The 23,122-nt window shown below is 37.6% G+C and overlaps 1 protein-coding gene across 1 annotated transcript in view; it reads left to right on the top strand.

Moving 5' to 3' along the window:
* The first annotated feature begins 473 nt into the window (after window positions 1-473).
* Window positions 474-23,122, top strand: part of LOC308400066 (ephrin-A2-like) — a 55,417-nt gene continuing 32,768 nt past the window's right edge. The window contains exon 1 of the mRNA XM_080887555.1: window positions 474-806. Coding sequence (XP_080743681.1) covers window positions 646-806 — 161 coding nt within the window. The 5' untranslated portion in view covers window positions 474-645. The remainder of the gene's footprint in view (window positions 807-23,122) is intronic.

Raw genomic sequence — 23,122 nt, 5'->3', positions numbered from 1 at the left:
AAACCTAGAAAACTAGTGAGGTCTTTGCAAAGGGAAAAGTGGATGAGCAGCTCCTCTGTCATATTTCAAAGTTTGTTAGACAGCAGCAGACTGTAAAAGTATTCAGCATTACATAAAAGACGCAAAAAAGGCATGAATCCTTAATGAGAACTCCGGGGAGTGAGCAGACTCTCCAGACTTGTGCACTGCGCAATAAAGTGGGACTGAGTTCCAGGCAGAAAGCTGGAGAGCAAGACGTATATGGACTGATTGGCTGTGTGGACGCTGCCCTGGTGTGATGCTCATTTGGTTCTGTTTGAGTGAAAATGAAACTTTGGGACAGTTTGTCCCATTGGACCCGAATTTGGGACAGTTTAACGGCTTTTGCGGTCAAGCTTTAGCCGTGGACATTTTTTTTTCTTCCTCAAACAAGAGGCAGTTGATGTCGTCGCATATCAATATGAAATGGATTATTATCAGTTTGTTTTCTTGGAAATAAATTCAGTTAAAGCTTTGAGAGCGGGAATATGCAGCCAGTGAATATTGAGTATTGATCTTACGTGGATATAAAGTGCACAAATTCTCTTTGCTTTTCCTTGAAAACCCTGGTTCGGGGAATTCTCTCTGCGGGTCTCAGTGCGCTCAGAGCTCAAAGAAGAGACGCGGATGTTCGCTTGGGCGCAGCGTGCAGCGCCGCTGCACATGGAGCGCTCGGGGCGGCCGCCGCTGATGTTGCTCGGTCTGCTACTCCAAATCTGTTCCGCCGTTACCACTGATCGCATGAACTCCGACCGGTACGCGGTCTACTGGAACAGCTCCAACCCTAGGTAAGACCCAGACTGGGCTTTTACACAGAGTGGGTATTGAGTAGAACACGGGAAGTGCCAGAAATCATCATTAAAGGAGGGGAAATAAATGGGACTCAATATTATAATGATCCTTTGCGCAGTCGGTGGACATAGTTTGTAAAAAGCAAACAAAACAAAACGCTTATGTTAACAAAGCTAACAAATGTTAGCTTTGTTAATGAAAGCGAGTAGCAGCAGCATGGCAGGGCTGCATGTTGAACTGTCCGAGGTCACACAGCCAGAAAGTGAGTCCATTATCCGCATCTGAAAACTTTCTGGGGCTGTAACAGAAACGTTTGTCAAAAGGGAGCAAAACGGTTAGAATCGTAAAATTTGTCTCAAACAAATGACACTGTTCAGTAGATCAAGATTTTTAATAAATAAACCGCAGGTGCGCTTTCAACATCCATACTACCGTCATCCAACATCCATTCTCCTAGTCTTCTGACAGAGAGCACAATGCCAAATGAGCTACATAAAATATATATCAAATAATTCGTGTATGCCGAGAGTGAAGGCTGAGCTGATAAACTAAAGGAATTTTGTAGAATGTGCACATGTAATTTCTAACGACTGTCCATGGAGCTTAATATAAATTTTGTTGCCGCAATGTCAGCAACCTCAAAGAAAAAAACGTTAAAAAAAATAAAATGCCAGTGAAAGCTATTCTCGGTTCAAGGGGTCTCTAAATTTCTTTGTTTTGGTTTTTTCAATATTTAGTTTACAGAGGAATCAAACCATTTGACTCTGCAATAACAAGATGTGTTCTGTGTTCTGCTGTGTAATCAGCAGCTGTTTTGTTAGATGTGATCTTTTCTTCTGCAGGATTATACAGACCTCCTTAGATCTCTTTCGCTTTTCAGCAGTTGGTTGGACAAAATATCTGAACATATGAAATGCTTTAAACATTTTCTGACATTTATTAACAACATGATTCATGATAATTGTTGTCAGTATAACTTTTTTTTTTTTCAATCAGTCATTCCTCAATGAAAAACAAGACAAGAGAAACAAGAGAATCCACTGCAGCTTTGCGGTTGACAAGTTAAAGTTGACACCTTGTAATCCAAATATTGGATTACAGTAAACACGATAATCAAAAAACTGAAATTTTGGTCACAATTTTGTTTTAAAGATGTGAGTAATGATAGGGGTATTATAAAAGTCTGCCTGTGTCAAAAACAATTTTGATCTAAATACAAGTCTAAATAATCACAGTTTCTATTTTCATCTCCTTTGATGTTTTTGCTTTCACACACGAAATTACATGTGAACTCAAATCTTAATGTGCTTTTCACTGATGGTTGTACAAAAATTACGTTTGGGGAAAGTAAATTTGTTATATAATTTAAAGTTTTGAAAAAAATATATGGACTGAATAACTTAAAATGAAAGTTGCAGACAGTGAAATGTCTTTCTCTGAGAAAGGTCACATAACCTTAATGTTAGAAATAACTGCAGTTACCACAAAATACAGACAGAGAAAAGAAACAGACATCCTAAATGAATGTGTTAAATGTCCAGAGTGGTAAAACTGACCCTGATTTGACTAACTGTGGAATAATTTCTCAAGTTGTTTTTCAGTAACATTTTCAAGACTTAGGTGTATTATGTGCCTGGCAGCAGAGCATTGATGACTGTCCATTCTGTCTTCTGATTGGCTAAATGGTATCTGAACAAAGCAATAGCAACGTGCAGTGTTCGCAAATCATTGTAATATTTTAGGGATTTATTTTCATTTTGAGGTGTAAGAGAAAGAAAAATGTTCAGATTTTACTTTTGTAAATTAAAAAATGAAGAGTTTAAGAGATGCTGAACAGAAATGTTATTGAAGAGGAAACATGTCTCACATTTCAGTTCTCAAAGAGAGCCTGTAGCAGGAAAAGCTCTTAGATTCCAGCCTCATAACATGTTTCCATATGCACATGCTGTTTGCATCTGGAGGACCATATCTCAGGTTTCCAAGTGCATGATCTGCGCTTTAGTGTCCTTATAATATTCCTCTAATAATTGAGGAGTAATATTCCAGTTTGGCCAGTTTATTATAATTTATGCTTTCACTTGAATACCAAAATATTTTAAGTGATTCCTTTAATTTGAAAGGTCTCAAAGTGTACAGTTCTGTGAATTTAACTTTGATCTAAATATCACTTAAACAGTTGAGGTGTAACAGTAAACATGACATCTAGGAGACAAGGTTGGCCAATGACAATATGGCGTGTTCACACTGCAGAGAAAGATTTCAGTGACGATGGAAAATTACAGAACAAAACGCCTTCACTTCTTTCTTTGTAGAAGGGAATTTATTACATGTACAAATATGTGCACTTTTCCCACATGTTCCAGATGTGATTGAAATTTTGCCAGAGTTGATATTCTGGCATGTTTTGGGGAATCGCAGCTTTGCTGAGCCAAGAATGACATCAAGGCTTTTGTTCAGTTTTTTTGAAAAGACATCCCCAAAAGTTCCACATCTTGGGGGGCAAGAATCTGAAAATGTTTGAGAAATTTCCACAATTTTATAGGAAAAAATAAGAAAATATTCCTCAGCATTTCCTCTCTTGGCTCTTTTGGTTATTGATAACGAAGTGTTTTCATCTCCAAATATCATTCGTTATCAAACTTTTAGTTTTTTAGAAGATTAAGTCATATTTTCTGTCCTTCCAGAAAATCTGACATTCATTTGCTAAGGTAATCAGAGGAACATGTGTGCTAACATTTGTACTAGTAATTTATTAACAGTTCACGTTATTAATCTCCGTTTTGGTTTTTCTTTCAATTTTTTGTAAATTAAACATCAAAACAATAAATGTCCAGTGCAACCTTGTTGATGTCTTTTCATCCATTCACAATTCCAAAATCACAAATATTCAGTTTACAATTACATGACACAAAGACAGGAGAACAAAGAAAAACAGGAAATTGTGTCATCTGAGAGGCTGGAATACTGCAATATTCAGTCTTTACTGGCTAAAAACTGATCGAAATAATCAAATGCTTTTTTGTCAACTGATAAGTAAAATTTTTTCATCAAATAACACTTGCCGAACGTCCCGTGGTGTAATTAGTATGCAACACGAACGCTAAAACAAAAGTGGACGTCGAGGCGACGACATACCTGCTGCTCAGTCTGTGACTTTTTGTCAGACTTGGGGACAACTGTGGGCTTTTTGTAGCCATTTCCCTCAATGCCGGGTTTCAAAAATGTCCTTTCACTTCAGCTCTCATGACTCATCGAGTGACGCTACTGATTAGTCAGTTGGTGGCATGCAGTCTGACGACGTCACATTTATTATCTACCTTAAGACCTGGATGACCTCAAATTCCCTGCTTCTAAAATCAGAAAAAACTGAGAATATTGTACTTGGGCCTTAAACATGGTATCTAACTAGGTATCTAACTAGATACTGACTTTAAGTGAGATTACTTTGGCCTCCAGTAACACTGAGGAATCTCGAGTCATTTCATGTATTATCATGAAGATATGTCCTCTAGCTGACCAAGCGACTATTTTTTTTTAACCACTCACAACCAGCCAAGGGAATGTTCATTTTTCTTTGGCAAGCAACAGTTGCCAGGCAGTCGCCAATTGGCCTCTATGCCTGTGTGACAGAGGCCTAAGTTCAGAATCAGAAATGGAGCATGTGGAGTGAATGGGCGACCAACTCTGACAGGGGGGGCTCAGATCAAACACAAAAAAAAAAAACAAAAAAAAAAACAAACACATATGTGACCTTCTTGAATAAACCTGTACACTGTGCAACCTTTACAGGCTACATAACAAATTTAAGAATAAAGAACCTGCTTTAAATGGCATCATGATACAGTTTGCATAATTACAACCATACACTCACAATGGAATTAGTAAGTGAGGGAAGCTATGAAGAGAAGTGGAAAGACAGTTGGTCCAGATGACATACCTGTGATGTGAAGAGCTCTAGGAAAGAGGGCAGTTGGCTTTTTAACTAGATTAAGACAGTCCAGGAGATTGAGAGGATCCCTGACGAATGTACTGCTATAGAGTTTGAGAACAAGGATGATGTGAAGAGCTATAGTAACTACAGATGCATAAAGCAACTTGGAGTTAGTATCTTTTCCAAGGATATTTGGCATGCAGGGATCGAACCACCAACCTTCCTGGTAGTAGATGACCTGTTCTACCTCAGTTACAGAGAGGTGACTGTCGTATAGTTTCATGTGGAGAGAGAACAAGAACTGTGGCCAACTACTTGTGTTTAAATAGTGTCTATATGACATGAGGGGTACTTCTGAAAGTCTGACCTGTGAAGCTCCAAAAATAATGTCATTGTCAATCATGCTAGTTACCTCGATTGCTGTAGAAGCACTAAAATACTGAACCATTAACTTGAGCTGCAGTAACTTATTGGCAATGTTGGTCTTTAAACATTTCTTTAACAAATGTAAAAATGTATCAGTACACGCTTTTTCAACAACAGTATTCAGCTGATGAGGTGCAGTCACCAGGATCCCCAAAGCTCATCAATAACACAAATGCTGCCTATGTTTATTATTATAAAAATATTATAAATAAAGGCAATTATTATTAATATGAGGTTAGTACAATCAGTATTATAAATTAAGATATGTTAAAAGAGGAAAAATGAATAATCTAAAGATTAATCCATTAACGTTGTTGCTGGATAAGACGAGAGACAAGCTCCTCTTGTTAAACATAGAATATAACTGCTATGAAACTTTAGATGCTAGTTCAACCTGACTTAATAGTTGTAATTTTTGGTCTGTTGTGTTCTCAGCTCACTGAATCCTTTTGTGTAGATTTGCTGCAGTTTTCTGTAACCACACTCTCTCCTCATACTGATGTGAATAGGCGATATGGCCTAAAATCCATATCACGGTATAATTTGAAGCATGTGCGGTAACGATATATTTGCGATATATTTTCTTCTGTATAACGTACTTTACACAATATAAGGCACACTTAAAATCCTATAATTTTCTCAAAAATCGACAGTGTGCCTTATGTATGAATTCTGGTTGTGCTTTCTGACCTCGAACCAATTTTATGTAGTAAACGTAATAAGTAATCTGGGTCCTAAACACTGTCCTCTTCAGGTCCCAAAGTCAAACGAACACTGCAGCATCACTGAGAGTGAAAAACTGTCTTAATTCTTTCATCTTTAATAAAATAATCAGCGTTGCTGCTTTACCAGGTGTAACAATTAAGTTTAACATCCAGGCATCCATGAAAACAGAATTTATTAAATTCAACGCAGTTAGAAGTTAACAGGAAGTTAGCTCGCTAGTTTCCACCTAAACATGATATAGCATGTTCTGACTGAGAAATTTCTGAAAAAATAACATAAATGAAGACAGAAAACTAAACAGCGGTGACTTTTGTAGGATTACTGAAGTCGGACTAGCTGGTATATAATGTTGTGCTACGTGATTGCTAGCAAAGCAGCTACATTAGCATAACATTAGCACAGTGAAGCTGAAGGATGAATGCTAACTTTTTTCCACGTGATAAAAGTTAACGTGAGGGTTTCTGGTGGTTAGGGACAAATGCAATTGCATGGCAGGATGCTATAAACGGACCAAACTTTGACCAAAACAGGCGCAGCTTGATGACGCCATCAACATGCGGTAGAGCGGTATAGTGAAAATCTCTACCGTTGGCCAAATTTATATCGTTTCTAGCCTATACCGTTTATACCGCCCACCCTTAGTGGAAAGCACTTTCAGTGCTCAATTAGAGTAAAAAAAGGCATAGATTATCTGAGCACCAAGGTTCTTCTTTCCTTAATTCACATGAATACTCCCTCATATATTTTTTCATGTTAGGTTGTTGCCTGTTAGTCCTTCTCTCTGCCTGGTGGAGGAGAAAGGGGAGGTTTTGTTCAGTGAAACAGAAATTTATTTCTGCAGCAGCCATTTTCTTTTGTCACTTAAGTCTAGGCTCAGCCCCTTGTCGTCTCCTTGTCTCCCCTAACCCCTAGCTGTTGCCTTTACCCCAGTGTCCAGGAGGGGGGCGGCGGCAGAAATATATTTTCCATAATGAGTAAAACTGCAAACTTCCCCAAACTACATTCTTAATCAGTAGTAAGCTCATCATATTTTACAAATTCAGTAAAATAGAACCGGGGAATCTGCAGATCATGTTTTGGTTTTCAGTTTTTGACAATTCCCTCAAAATTCAGCCGGACACACAGGTGGGGGTCATGTTACTTGGAACACTAGAAAATTAGTGTAGGTTTAAAAAGGTTTAGAATTAACAAAATAAAATCCCAAAACTTCAGAATACTGGAATATGTGGACATATTCAATATGCTACCAAAGGTACCAAGCTTCGTATTCTGTTCTCTGCATAAATCAAGGCTCTGAAATGGAGACTGTAATTGTAAAATATTTTAAAATTTGACAGATTTTATTTACACATATACATTCAGAGTCTAGGATGCTTAAGCTTTAAGTCTGGTCTTCTGTGTTTCAGCTTGCAGAAACATTTAATGTTACAACAGAGACTGACAAATTGATAGTACAGGTTTATTTAGAATTCTATCTTTGCAAAGTGCTTTGCTAATTCAAATTAAGTGAAAAAAGTGGCGTCCGTGAAGAAAAAGTAATGTAAATACACTGAAAAGGTCAGTATTGAAGCCACGGTGCTGTCTAAAGTATGTCACATAATGAGATGGTGTCGGTACAATGGGTCTCATTTGGCGCTTTATAGGTACTCTATTTTTTCATCTTCAGTAAAGGTTGGGGTTGTGTTGCTGTTTGTCAGACAGATGTGTATTTTACCTCAAAAATCATTTGTTGTACTTAAACATTTTAGTTACACTCAGTTTATAATTTCATCAGTGGACACTAGTTAGACCCAGCCTACGTCGGGGTCTAACTAGACCATTGCAACATGAAAGATTAAAGCCTGGTGTTTGGAGCCCTAATAATAAAAACATTATCGTTTGTTTTGTATGCCAGGAAATTGGCATACTTCTTCCAGGTTAATGTTGAGGTCTGTCAGCAGTGATGAGAGCGTTGCCAACTGTCCATGCAGCAGGAAACATGCCTCAATTTTTTTTTTCTCTCTTTTGGTTGGTTGGTTGTGTGGACCAATGGCATGGTAGTGTGGCGTCAGCAGGGAGAGGCTTCTGTCAACTGCTCCTCCAGTTATTTTTACATTCTATCCTCTTTGTGTCTCAGCACTTCATCATGCTTTCTGCTCCCAGCTCATGCATTTTAATGTCTGACCCATATTTCATAGGATCTGTACACACACACACACACACACACACACACACACACACACACACACACACGCACCAGGGTAACTTTGAAGTCCTGGCTTGGGAAAAAAAGAAACAAGGTTGTGGGTGAAGAGCTGCAACCTTTCACTGTTGCTGATTAAATTTACACTGAAAAGCAGCAGAAAAACTGTGGATCAGGTTCAGATCAGGAGACGAGCAACCAAAACTGAAGATTTTGGCTTTAATTGCATCATTACTTAACAGCAAATGGGTTGTAGAAAATTTTTTTTAAGAAGCAGATGAGTTTCATCTCTGTTTCTGGAGGATGACTCGGTGGATGAGAGTCCTATCCTGTAACATGATTTACACATTCTGTCTTTGTGTATGAGCATTTACAAGAGAAGAAAATCCAATCTTGTGTTTTTACCAGTCAGGATACCAAAAAAGTTCTTATTTTAAACAAATGAAAAATCATCAGGTAGCATAGGATTGTTTCTTACTGAAGGAAGAATTCCTTGGCATCAGTCTCTCATTCGGCTCGTTGAGGATTATCTACTTTTATATTGTACTGTGTTTCATTTTAGTGAAAGAACAGGCCGCCGCTTGATATCTGTTGGATAGGAAAATCTAATCACTACTACCATTAAAAATAATCTTAAAAAATATTTCTATAAAATCAAATGAAACATGAATGACTACTCCAAAGAGAGAAAATCTGGCATTTGTATAGACTTGGATAGGGGTCTGCGGTGTAATGCAGAAATTGTTTCTGTAAATCCAATAGTACAAAATATTTTTGAGCTGAAGAATTTCTCTAAATATTTCCAAATAAATAGTTCAAATGATTTTCCCTAGCCTGGCAGATGCTCATAAATTCAAAAATAAAACTACATTTGATTTTGATAAAGTAAAAAATAAATCCTCCTTTAAAACGTCAGTTGAGAATTCAAGTTATTGCAATAGCTTTCATTTGTATTTATCTCCATGTCAGGTTTGGCTATGTTGCAAGTATGATATGACCCAATAGCACAACTAAGAGTCAAAAGAATTAACTAAAGTAGGCGGTTTTATTGCTTATTTTGCTGACTCAAAAAATCCAGGCCAGGGGAAAAGAAGTAAAAGAAAATTACAAGTAAAAAACGAGAACACACAGTGTGAGGGAAGGACATGCACCTCACGAGGAAGGCTGAGGGCGCGCTTTAATAGTCAGTTTTGCTTAGGAAGGTTGAGAGACATGACCCAGATGTATCTGTGTGCCGGCCATAATAAGAGCTCTTCTCCAAATGCTAAGGAAAGGAGCTTCAGTGCTTCCTTTAGCATAGGATACACTGGACCATCCTTTATGAAAGAGGAGGACAACACGCCGTCCCATAATTCATTGCAACAGACTATGTGACCATACGTGAAAACAATAGACATAATAAACAAAGATGCATTGATCAAGTAAATTTTGAATTGTAACTGCATTTTCTATTTCGTGCCATAACCTGTTGACATATTTAGAATTTTTAACAAAAGTTTGTTAAACTCACAGCTGAATTCTGAACAACACATTGCTGGAATAAAAACTGCTTGTTGTTTGCCTTGCATGAAGAATGCATGAATGCTATATGAGCTCAAGATTATCATCTATATTAACTGATAAAAAATGTAAAGGTGCAGTAAAATCAATGTTCATTAGTAATAGTTGCTGTGTTCCAGTCTTTAAGATTAATTTGTACTTCAGGACAGCTGGGATAAGTGATTTCTGTTACTGCAGTCATAGAAATCCTAAACAGGGAGGAGGAAAGGAGTTGCACTGGATCTCAGCAGTAAAATATAACAAGTGGATTTAGATGGCTGACATTTTGTAGGTTGTTTTATAGGCTAGATTTGATATTGTGATTCTGTAATTTCACTTTATTATATTTATATAATTTATATTTATTTATAATTATACTTTACTAACAATGCATTTTAATTTGTTTGCAAAAAGGCAGCTAGTTCACTTCAATAAAGAGAGAGTGTGAAGTAGGCTACGTTCACACTGCAGGCGAAAGCGCATCAAATCCGACTTTTTTGACCCTATGCGACCCATATCCGATCATGGTATGACAGTGTGAACGGCACAAATCTGATATTTTCAAGTCCGATCTGGGTCACTTTCGTATGTGGTACTGAATCTGATACATATCTGATGTTTTAGAAAGCGACTGCTGTTTGAACAGTCATGTCGCATTAAATCCGTCTTTTACGTCACTGACTACAAGACAGACGCCAATTAACAGCACCGGAGAAGCGCCCGAGGACGCTTACTGGCCATCCCGTGTAGATGTTAGTGAAACTGTTGGGAAGACAACGTTGGACAAACGTGAACATTTTATTTGTACTGTATAATCTGCAGATTCTGACAGAAATCTGCAACTATCCTTTGAAGCAGCGCTCCTCTAAAACAGCAATAAGCATCATTATTAGGCCATTTGTAAATAACAAAATAACTTTATAACTTAAAGCAAAATTTGGAAATGTAAAGTCCGAAACAAGTCTTTATATTAAGGGCCATCAGTCAAACAATACTGTTTGGTCTGGGTCTATACAGAGCGCGTTGTGTGTGACGTCTTCTTTTGCGCATGTGGGCCGCTTTGAGCGTTCACACTAGAACGCGTTTGCTGTCGCATTTTATTTGTAGTGTGAACAAGCAGACAAAAAAAATCGGATTTGATCAAAAAATCGGAATTGAGCATTAAGACCTGCAGTGTGAACGTAGCCTATGTAGCTCAAAAATCAGCAGACTCCAAGAGAAGCATGAGGCTGCAGTCTTGCTAACCAAAATAATGCAGCGCAAACCCCAGTTTCATGCAAGTGTTAATTTCAAGTGTTAATTGCCCTGTAAGACATTAGTGCAACATTCCCCACTGTTGACCAAAATATTTTATTACAGAGATTAGAGCATGCTGTGGGTATTAACGATACTGCAAAGATGTGATTCAAATTATACTGTATCTGTCAAATAGATGGCAATTTGTTAGTGTGTAAAGAGGACCCCCTATTTACACAGTGCACACAGTGCTATGACCAGTTCTGTTAAGATCATACATGCTTCCCTTGGGCAGCATTAGAAGGTATAGCATACAATTTCACCAATATGCAGATGACACAACTTTATCCATCCATGAAGCCAGATAACACACACCAACTGGTTAAAATGCAGTAATGTCTTAAAGACATAAAGACCTGGATGACCTGTAATTTCTTGCTTCTACATTCAGATAAAACTGAGGTTATTGTACTTGGCCCTAAAAATCTTAGAAACATGGTGTAAAACCTGATAATTACTCTTGATGGCATTATGTTGGCCTCCAGTAACACTGTGAGAAATCTTGGAGTTGTTTTTGACCAAAATATATCTTCAGTGTGCATATTAAACAAATAGTAGAACTGCTTTTTTCATTTGCACAAAATCCCTAAAGTTAAAAACATCTTGTATCAGAGTGATGCTGAAAAAGCTAGTTCATGTATTTATTTTTTGGTTGTAATTCATTATCATCAGGCTGCCGTAAAAACTCCTTGAAAAGCCATTAGTTGATTCAAAGTGACTCAGCAAGCGTAATGACAGAAATCGCTCCCTGTAAAATCTAGTATCAAATTTAAAATCCTTCTCATCAGAGCTCACCCTAATTTGGCCCGAGGGTGAGCTCTTGGGGGTTTTTTTTCTTCTGGAGTAATATCCATCACCCCGCAGTCAAAGCCAGATATTAGGATATGTTTTTGTTTTAAAAAGCAGCAGCACAAATGAAGTACAAATTAATCAAAAGCTTGCTCCAAATGTATTAAAAATGTAATGTTTTTTTTTTTAATTATTGAGCTCTGACTAGATCTGACTTGCTGGTCATGACTGTTGCAGAGGTTGCAAAGAAAACTGTGTAAAACCAGCGTGATCACTTGGTGTAAAATCAAGTGACCAGTGAATTTAATTTCACTGCATGTCTTTTGTCTTGTTTCTCCCCCCCCCCCGAACTGGTCGTGGTAGATAGCTGCTCCTCCCTGAGCCTGGTTCTGCCAAAGGCTTCTTGCCATTTAAAGGAGGTTTCTCCCAGTATTATTGTAAGCGTTTATCTTGCAGTCTAAAGAGTCATAAGGTGACTGTTGTGATTTTGCACTAAATAAAAGTCAATTGAAAATTGAGTTAAATTTTGCTTGATCAAAAATAATGCAATATATGTTGAACAAACAGTCAAGTGTGTTGTTTTCACATTTATCTTAGAAAATCAAATTTATTTATTTTTTATAGGATAGGATATATTTAGGATATAGTTTGATAATGAAGGGAAGCCAAATGCACCCTCTTTCCAGTCCCTGTCAGTAGTCGTGCTGCAGCATTTTGGATTAACTGGAGGCTTTTCAGGGAGTTTTGGGACATCCTGATAATAACAGTAGTCCAGCCTAGAAGTAATAAGTGCATGAACTAGTTTTTCAGCGTCACTCTGAGACAAGATATTTCTGATTTTAGAGATGTTGTGCAAATGTAAGAAAGCAGTCCTACATATTTTTTGAATATGTGCATTGCAGGACATATCCTGTAATCCAGATCTTTATATCTTGAAGACATTCCTGCAGTATAACTAACTGGTGTGTGTTATCTGGCTTCATGGATGGATTAAGTTGTGTGTCATCTGCATACCAATGAAAATGTATGCTGTGCCTTCTGATGATACTGCCTAAGGAAAGCATGTATAATGTAAACACAATTTGTCCTAGCACAGAACCCTGTGGAACATGTACTCCATTTACATGAACAAATTAGAGCCCATTACATAGATATGAATCAAACCACTGCAGCGCAGTACCTGTAATACCTACAGCATGCTCTAATCGCTCTAATAGAATATTATGGTCCACAATATAATAGTGGGGCACAAGATACTAGCTGGCTGGGCATCCATGGAGTAATATAACTAAGTGGCTGGCATAGAATACAGGAACATTTGTTCTGAGTGTGACCTGGAAGTCCCAAGGTCCTTACGGTTTCGATGAAGGGAATGCCACGCATCGCAAAGTCCAAAATCGCTCATGTGCTGTTTAACTATATTTGTGGACTGCCAACTGCTGTATCGAGCTTGTCGATTTCTTCATCCAGTTCAAAGTGAGCAATCTAGGTCTTCAGAGAGTCACTAAAAAAGCATGAAAGAATGAGGGGCCATATACACTTACAATACAGAACTCTTTGTTAAGTATACATAATTTAATGTATTCTTAAATTATGTAAGTATAGTTAACGAGGAAGCGTGTATGCACTTTTGCGCATGTGTCCTACATGTCTGTGTGCGCTGTGAGGCTGTAGTGGATGTGCTGACGCTGAGCGCCTATGTGTGTGATCGTGTAGATGTGGTTCTGATCTAGCATAGCTGTTTGCCGGTGGAGCCTGTGGGCTCGTTGCTGCGGCCCCCTCTGGCCTTATGGCTGCTGGGTAACCGTCCGGGGGCTCTCAGATGTCTGGGAGCTGGGTGTCTACCATGCCTGCTTCATGTCCTGGGAGGCTATGGTCCACCCACTATTAGTTATTTACACACAAGCGCACTCACAGACACAGGTGTGCACACAAGTGTTCACACAGGTGTACAAACAGGTGCATCTGTGCATGATGCACATGTCATGTATTATTAGTACTGTGTGCTACTCAGTAACATTTAATATTTATTATTCACTGTTACTTTTGCATATGTTGGTTGTTTCTGTGGTTTCCCTACTGTTTCCCTTCATTTTTCTTTCTCTTTACAGTCCCCAGTCCTGTCTATTCTGGTTGTAATAACTGAAAAAACCTTATAAAAATCTAATAAACTATGACTACTAAGGGGACCAGTATAGCAAAAACCATAATGGTCCACTTGGGGAAAGTAAATCCAAACAGGACCCGCCCCCTAGGGTGGTTGACAATGACCAAGCTAAGATCCTGTGTGACTTTCAGATACAGACAGACAAACTGTGATGGCTAACCAGCCAAACATAGTCATGGTGGACAAGTAGAGGAAGCCATATTGATAGATGTAGCGATACCAAGTGATAGCAACATCAGGAAAAGGTAAAACGAGAAGCTCGAGAAGTACCAGGGGCTGAGGGAAGATGCTGTGAAGATGTGTAGGGTGAAGGCATCACTCGTCTCAGTGATAATTGGAGCACTCGGCGTAGAAACCCCAACCTAGGTGAGTGACTCCAGCAGCTCCCAAGAACAACATCTGAGATCCCTGTCTGGAAAAATGCAGTCTTAGGAACATCAAAGATACTGAGCAGGACCCTTAATCTCCCAGGCCTCTGGTAGAGGACCTGAGCTTGAATGATAACGACTGCCCGCAGTGCGAGTAAGGAGTGGTTTTTTTTTTTTTTTTTTTTTTTTTTTTTTTTTTTTTTTTTTAAATATATAGATATATATCCTTATATCATATATCCTAGTGCAAGATGTATCCATCAGAGCATAAATGTCTGTGGATGTTAGATAGAAAGCACGTAGAAAAAGTACTCGTGTGAATGGTTGAACCAGGCAAGTTGTAAAAAGCGCTTTGAGTCCTTAGAGTAGAAAAGCACTTTATAAGAACCAGTCCATTTACCATTTTAGCAAATTGTCACTTTTCAAATTTATTGACTTTCACATTGACGAACATGATTTCCAAGTATGGTTCTTTTCTATTTCACATTAAAAGCTCAAACATCGATTTTAATTTCAGATTTTTTAAAGGACCACATTCAATTCAGAAAGTACTGTAATCGAAAACCTCTGCAACAGTGGGAACCAGCATAGAGCAGATATGTTTTACTTTCTTGATCTCTGTTTGACATGGATCCGAAGGTGGATTTTAATGAGGAGCATTTGAATTTTAACAGCAGGGTGGGTAGAATGAAGGCGGTAGGTTGGGGGATGGGGAGATATCTAAATCGGGTTTTTTTTGTTTTGTTGTTTTTTGTTTTTTTTTTTACACAGAATTTCTCTTAATTTTCATGTATAACTTTCCATCCTTCTCCTTCTATATCTTTTAGCTGTCTTGAACGTTAATTAATGTCTTTGAGTTTATCTCTGGCCAGTCTGGATCCAGCCTCCTCCAACTCTTCATTTTTATTATTTTCCACTGACACCATTTAGCATTGCCGCAAACAACTTGTTCAGTGAAAAAAGTTTTACGAATAAGCATATTTCATTTAGCTTCAGGATTCAGTTCCTATATTTACATTTTAGAAGGAACTCTGGCAGAAAGTCAGAAGAACTGAAACTTAAGTAAGAAATCACAATTACAAGTTAAAAATTAGGGGAATTACTTAAGGGAATCCCCAACATCGTGTGTAGCAGTGCAGTGGGGGGAAATGGCTTGTCTCAAAATTACTCCCAAATTCCCTTGTATTCTTTTTTTGGGCAGGTTGAAATCAGCTAATGTGCTACTGTTTATGGATTTTGCCAAGTGAATTCTTCAAGATCTGTAATGTTATCTTATCTTACTTACAGCATGAAGGTGGAGTTTTAGAAGAGATACTGAAGAGCACCTAAAGCTTAAATTCCACTTGATGACAAACTGATCAAACTAACTTAATGGTGAGCATAAAGACAACTGTCTGTGCCCATTACTGTAACCTCTACCAGAAAACTGCAAATTACCTCCACAAGACAGTTATTTAAATCTATTCACTACTCTTGCAAATCATTTGTATTATCCCCGAATGACTTCACTTTATAACATCTGAAAATGGTAATAACTGTAATATCCTCTAAAAAAAATCTGAATTGTATTATTTATTTAAACTTTAAATTTTGTATAGTTTTTAACCCCTAAAATAAATCTTTTTTTCATTTCCTTCTTATTTTGAGTCCTTCTCCATGTTGCAAACAATAAATGCAAATTAACATCAGGGTTTCAGCCAATGCAAAATAATCCCAGTGTCCCATTTAAGGATGTTTTAAATACAAACGCTTTTCTATGACCTAGATGTTCAAATCACAATAACACAAACTATGGAGAAAATTCAGGATTTTTATTAGTCTTCCTAAGAATGAGCATCCTGGTCATCACACCAAGAGAGGTACAGTCCCAAATATTCCCATAAATCAAAGCTTTGCTTTACTGTATTTTAGCCTACGTGTGCTCTGATACAGAAATGATCTGTGCACACACAACATCGTTAACCAGGGGAAATCACCATAGTAACTAGGTTAAATTAACCTATTTTAGACCAGGTGATCTGAGGAAGAGATCACAACAATGTGTTTTTATATCAGTAGGATGGTTTTATGTTGTTTCACTCTTATGCGTCTTTTTGTCGATGCGTGTTCATGCACGCAGCTGGCTGGACTCAACTGATTCTGTGTAGTTGTAATCAGTGTTAGTGCGGTGTTTACATATCAGAGTAAACAAATGATGCATTGTTGAGTTGTCCTCTTTTCTAAGGCTATGTAACCACAATAACAAGTTTATATGCTGTAATTAAACATGATCAATTGTTGGACTGATTTTATGAATAGTCTAAGGAGCTTGGAAAGAAAGCGTCTGTACTCCTTTAAATTAAAGAAATCCATTCGCTTTTTCCAAGCTCCTTAAACTACCGTGACCTGGATGACTGAGAACCTATACAGACAATTTTATGAATAGTTCATAAGTAGTCTATCTCTTGAGGTATATCTCTGTCAACCATATTTCTTGCTGCACTCCCTTGCTGTGTCCCATTATTTATTTTTTTCTTTCCGTGAGTTGTCACAAGCATGATCCACAGTGGACTCTCTCCAGTGATATTTGATACAGGAAATGTTAGTTGCATGTTAGCTATCATTTTAACAGAGCAGATGCTTATATAAAAAAGAGAAATTGAAATACTAATCTTGGTTTTAGTTAAGATTTACTATTTTGATGATAAAAAAAAAAACACTATTCAAAAAACCCTATTATAAAAACTATTTTCTGTATTTTCTATTTAATAGATACACTAGGAAAAAAAGAAAAACGTTCTCAACCAATGCTAGCAATAGCTACCACTACACACTGGTTCTGTGTAGTAGAATCAGTGTAACGAGTTTTGATTGGCTCTATGTAGTTTTATCTATTGGTCTACTCACTGTCCAGTTTACTCAGTCAAACAAATTGGTTTAATTGGTTGCAGCCAAACAGTCTGAGCTCTCCTTTTCTCCCAGTGTTTTCTTGCAACATGTTCTTTGGTCTCTCAGGTCACTATTTGTGTTATTTTAGTATTTCTTCAGAGCTTTGTGAGTTCGAGACAGAGCAGAAACCTTCTTTAATGTTTGCTGTTATTCATTATGAATGATCTGGAATTCCTGCTCAGAGATGACTCATGAATCATTGAAAGCAGACCAATCAGAGCAGGAAACATTCTGAGTGTGCGTGTGTGTGTGAGTGTGTGTGTGTGTGTGTGTGTGTGTGTGTCCATGTGAGTGAGAGAGAGAGAGAGAGAGAGAGAGAGCGAGTGTGAGGCTGTGTTTTCTACATGTCATCGGGACTCAAGGCATATGTTCTATGAAACGAGTTCAACATGGCCAGGCTTTCTTTGTGTTGTCCGACTTGACAGAACCTAAAACCCCAGTCATAAGTAATGAGTATCACAAGAGTAATTATCAACTTTCTCAACCTTATATGAGCTCTATTAATTGCAATTCCACCAATGTTCAATTCAATTCAATTTTATTTATATAGTGCCAAATCACAACAAAAGTTGCCTCAAGACGCTTTATATTGTACAATGCTGAAGACCTATTTAGATCATGTATAAAAACATTTATACATTTTCTGTGACACAAAATGTATTTCTTTAATAGAAAGTTAAAGTTTACTTGTCTGTTCTGTTGGTCCATGCTCTGCCACTTATATGGGGCCCTGTCATAGAGGCAGCAGCCTAAGCAAAGAAGCCCAGACCTCCCTCCAGTTCATCCAGGGAGCACCGAGGCATTTCCAGGCCATCTGAGAGATGTAATTCTCTTCAGCATGTTTTGGGTGAAATGCCCGAACCTGTGTCACCGAGATGTGGAGGATCTGTGGCTCTATTCTGAGTGCCTCCTGAATGACCCTGTCTCAAACAGAGAGGTAAATCAACAGCTTCACTTTTATGCTCAGCTCTCTGTTCAGCACAATGGACCTATGCAGCATCTGTATCACTGCAGGTAAAAAGGAAAAAGAGCTGCCTTCACCTTCATGACACTGAAAACTCAGCATACAGTCAAATGAAAGTGATAAAGAGAAAGTTCACTCTCTTTAAATGATGTATCAGGACATGATAAAATAATCTGGTCCTAAGCAGGTTTAAATTAAATAAAATTAGGTAAATATAACCTCAGATGAACAACAAAACTTGACATCATCAGAGCTGATCACAAAAAGAGACATTTACAAAGTGATTCACATTTTGAATGAAAGCCACATTGTAAAGATAAGTATACATGTTCCAGCATACAGACACATAGTCAACCACAGGGTCTTAGATTTATCACAACCTACACACTTCCATAAATGCATTAGAAATAAACTAGAGCAGACATTAATGTGAGAAATATTAATGAAAAGCTAACCTACAGAAGGGTAAATTGCAGCCGGGTCCTGCTAATCAAATACACCTGAATAACTGATTATCAGCAGAAGATCTGGCAATTTGCTGGTCTGGAGCATTCAAGTGTTTAACACAATGTCAGGAAGAAAGACATCAGCAATAACCTTAAATTAGGGAATTGTTGTTGCCTATCAGTCCGGGAAAGGTTACAATGCTATTTGCCAAACACAGAAGATAAAATCATAAAAACCTATGCAGGTTTACAATGCCTTGAGGCAGTGAGGGCAACCAAAAAAAGAATTATTAAACAGAACCTAAGTGTAAGCTTAGGTAAATATAATGGCTTTGACTCTGTTTTTGAATCTATGCACAGATGTAATTGATCTCAGGTCAGCAAGCAGCTTGTTCCAAAGAACAGGAAAGGTCAAAGATCTGCAGGTCTGGTTGGATATGATTCTTTATAACAGTACCGATTAGGAGGATGACAAGGTTAAAGAGGAATGGACCAAACCTCACCTGTTAAACCCAGTGTTGGGGAGTAACGGAATACATGAACCACCGTTACGTATTTAAAATACAAAATATGAGTAACCGTATTCCGTTACAGTTACCGTTTTAAAAGGTGGTATTCAGAATACGGTTACTTTGTTGAAATGAATGGATTGCACGGCGGTATTTTCCTGTTTCATAAGGCTATGAATTCTATATTTTTGGTGTCCACGCCAGTGGCTGTACTCCTTTAAATTAAAGAAGCATGTAAATATATAATATATATATATGTACAAAGTTGACCCAGACAAAGTAAAGTTAGTTTTCGGCTACGAGCCCGACACGGAACCCGACGTATTAGCCAGAGGTCTCTTTACGGTTTTATGCCTTTACGGTTCGGAGCCGCGGACCTGTTTTATATTTGCGTGGAATAGTTTTCTATATGAGATCGCTGCAAAAAGTGCAGCCTTACCTAATGTCCACCCTACTGTTACTCACTTTATATTAAGATTTAAAAATCTAGTTGGTATTGGTATGGTGAATAACCTTCAGTAAAAGAAATAAATAACACAGCAATAGCACATTCATGTAGTTGTACAAAGCATGATAATATATTAAGTAACCCAAAGTATTCAGAATACATTACTCTCACTGAGGAACGTAACGGTTACGTATACGTTACATGGCCCAAAATGTATTTTGTACTCTGTAATCTGTAGTGGAATACATTTTAAAAGTAACCTTCCCAACACTGGTTAAACCAGCTGAGTCACTAAGCTTACGATGAATGTCTCGATCAGAAGTGTTGAGTGCAATGAGACCAAGAAGAACTAAAACTGAAACTCTGCGAGTCAATGTTGATCTTAAGGACTTGAGTAAAAGCTCTTTCTGTGCTATGGCCAGTTCTAAATCCTGATTGGTACTTATCAGGAAGACTGTGGGATCAAAGATGTTCTTTCATTTGTTTGTAAACATGTTTTTTTTTCTAATCATTTTTGAGGAATGAAAGATTAGGAATTGTTTTAGAAATATTAGTTAACAAGGGGTCTAAGTTATTTTATTTTATTTTTTTGAGTAGTGGTGTGATTACAGTACATCAGGGAGAAACAGAGTAATATTTACTAAATAAGTTCTAAAACGGTGAGATGCATGTTTGAACAGTTTGGTCATAATGGGATTTGAGTAAAGAGGTACAAAGCTTTAACTGATTAATAATTTTTTGCAGATCTTTAGAATTTTTGGGTGAGAATGAGGTAATTGAGCTTTTTTTTTCCATTTCAATTTTATTTATATAACATCAAATCACAACAAAAGTTTGTAGTTGTGTATTGTCTATAAAACAAAACTATTGTATTTATTTATTCTCATTCTTTTCCATTTCTTATTCTATTTTTATTCAAGTGATTTGGGAAAGTTATGTAGTTATGTGTTAGTATCCAAGAGTATAAAAACAATCCAAAAATATTCAAGACTGACTGAATTTTCCAAGTCACTCATGATGAAAAGAGACCTGCTAAAAGTGATGTCAGTTTCTTGATCATTTATATCCAAATTGTCATGACTACTGATCAATGGCCATGGGTACTGTTCGCAGAGAGTTGGGGAATGGCTGCTATCACAGCATTGTAAGATGGTGAAAGATGTAACCTTCGGCCCCCTCCTCGATTCTGACATGGTCTTTCCCTTTTGACCTCACAGCCCACTGATCGCCAGTGGTAGTAGTGTCAGTCATTATGCAAATGTATGCTTAAAAGGTTGGGGAAACTTGCAGTCAGCTGAGATTTGGATGAGTGACTCAATGTTTCTCCCACTGAAAACGCTAAGTTTAGATGAACAGACTCAACTTTTTGGGATTTACTTAGCTGGAAGATTGAGCATGCATCAAGAAGTTATGAAAAGGTTGAAATAAATATGGTGCAGCACACCTCGTGCCCCCCTGTAGACTCGTCCCTGCTTGCTGCAGGTATGCTTTCATGTATGGCTGTTAACAGTTAACAGTTCGTCTGCATATTTTCATGATTCTGAAGGGCTACTGCAGATTTTTTTTGCTGTGTAAAACAATTGGTGGTGGATGGAGCTGCGCAGTTTTGTTGATCAGGTGGTTTGATGAACAACTCTGTTTTTGGGTTTTTGTTTTTTTTTTGTTTTGGTTTTTTGTTTGTTTGTTTGTTTGTTTGTTTGTTTGTTTGTTTGTATGGGTTTCCATTAAAGGTTTTAATAGTGGTTACAGGAACAGCGCTGCTCTTTTTTTCTAGCATCCAAAGCTTACCGTCTTGCTCAACATCTTGGTAACGGCATCGCCTCTTCGCTCTTTGCAGTGTCTAAACCGAATCCGGCTCCATGTTAAACTGTGCTAGCCTCATCATCACTGCTGCTCTTCTCTTAACACGGTTTTTGTTTAAAACTGTGTGGGTCTAAACAATGTTTCGGCTGAAACGTTCAGGTTTGTGTTTTCATGGTGACAGAACCGTGCATTAAATGAAGCATCAAAGGCATCATTTTGTGTCGACAATTTTTTGTAATCGAATTATTCTAAATACTAGATGAGTCGTTGCAGCCCTATTACACATGCAAGCAGCACAAATTCGCTTTCTTCTCAGGGTGGCCTCTCTCGTAGTGATAGTATTTCTTTTTCCTTACATGCATTTTTGTGTAAATTCTGAACATCTTTTGGTTTATGGTGTTTTGGAAAACCATAAATATAATAAAGACAATATAATAATTATAATAATAATAACAGCAACAACAACAACAACAGTAGTGGTAGCTGTAGTAGGAGTAGGCCTATTCATTTTATAAACTTGTGTTTTTAATTTCTTAAGGCAGCCCGACTTACATTTGTTTGTAATAATGGTCAGAGAGGCCTTTAAATTTGTTATTAAAGTATGAACAAATTCAGGTATAAAAATACATAAATCAGGGAATTTTGTGTGAAATGTTTATATACACAATTTATACAAAACATTTTTGTTTACATACTGTTAGTAAATGAGGCCCAGTGTCCCTAGAACAGATGATGCCAAAGTGGGGGTGTTTGGCCATAATGCACAGCATCATCTTTACAAAAACAACCACTGCTTCAACCATGGTAGAAGATAACAGAGTAACAGCCATCTGCAATAACAGATGTATGTACTGAGGTGATGATGAAGATTGTGACCAGAATGAAGCAGGGAGAACATTTTATCTTCTCTCTCTGGTTTTTAGCACTATGTCTTGAAACAGTCTGTGGCACAAATAAAGAAATGTCAAATGAGAATCTGACTTTTTAGCGCTTGTAATCCCATTACAGTGGAGATCACACTGCATGGGCAGGATGACCGTGATCAGAGTGAAAATTGTGTCAAATTATATATTTAAAAAAATGCTAGAAATACTCTATACCTACAGAGGTGAGTTGTTCCACCATCTTATTAAATTGCTATGCATCAGAGCTGGTGTCTGCCACGTGCTGCAAAAGTTAAATGCATGGTTTGTTGACTTTGTCTGATAGGCTGATAGGGAGGAGATAGGGTTATTGGCTGTAACCCCCCCCTCCCCCCCCCTCCCCACACATACACACCCACCACCACCATTTGTATATATTGCCGATTAACCTCACCCCATGCATGCCTTTGCATGTCCTGCAGATGTCTGTGTGGGTTCAAACTGCACACAGAAAATCTCCACCCACCCAGTGAATTCCAACTGAGGGTCTTTTTATCATGAATTAGCACTAATCACCACACAACCGTCCTGCTGCCATATGTATTGTTTTGTATGGTTTACTTCATGACTCAGCATAATAGCTATTTTATTTATTGTAATAATGGATATTAATAGATTTTTGTGATGAAGTTATAAAGTTTCAATGGAGGCAGTTTTGTATTGATTTAAGAGAATATTTATTTATTTATTTATTTCAATTCAGTGTTATGCACAAACTGCCAGTTACACCAGCAGATGTTTTAAGGTGCTTTATGAAACCAGTTAATGTAAAACTTTGAATATAGTGTCTGCTTCTAGATGCACAGCAGGAACACTTAGTATTTATAATCTGAGAAAAAGTTTTAATGTTTAAACAAAAAGTCTGGA

This window comes from Rhamphochromis sp. 'chilingali', assembly GCF_963969265.1.
Source record: "Rhamphochromis sp. 'chilingali' genome assembly, chromosome: 7".
Classification (NCBI taxonomy): Eukaryota; Metazoa; Chordata; class Actinopteri; order Cichliformes; family Cichlidae; genus Rhamphochromis; species Rhamphochromis sp. 'chilingali'.
The sequence above is the reverse complement of the archived record's forward strand: the minus strand, read 5'-3'. Positions and strand labels throughout refer to the sequence as shown.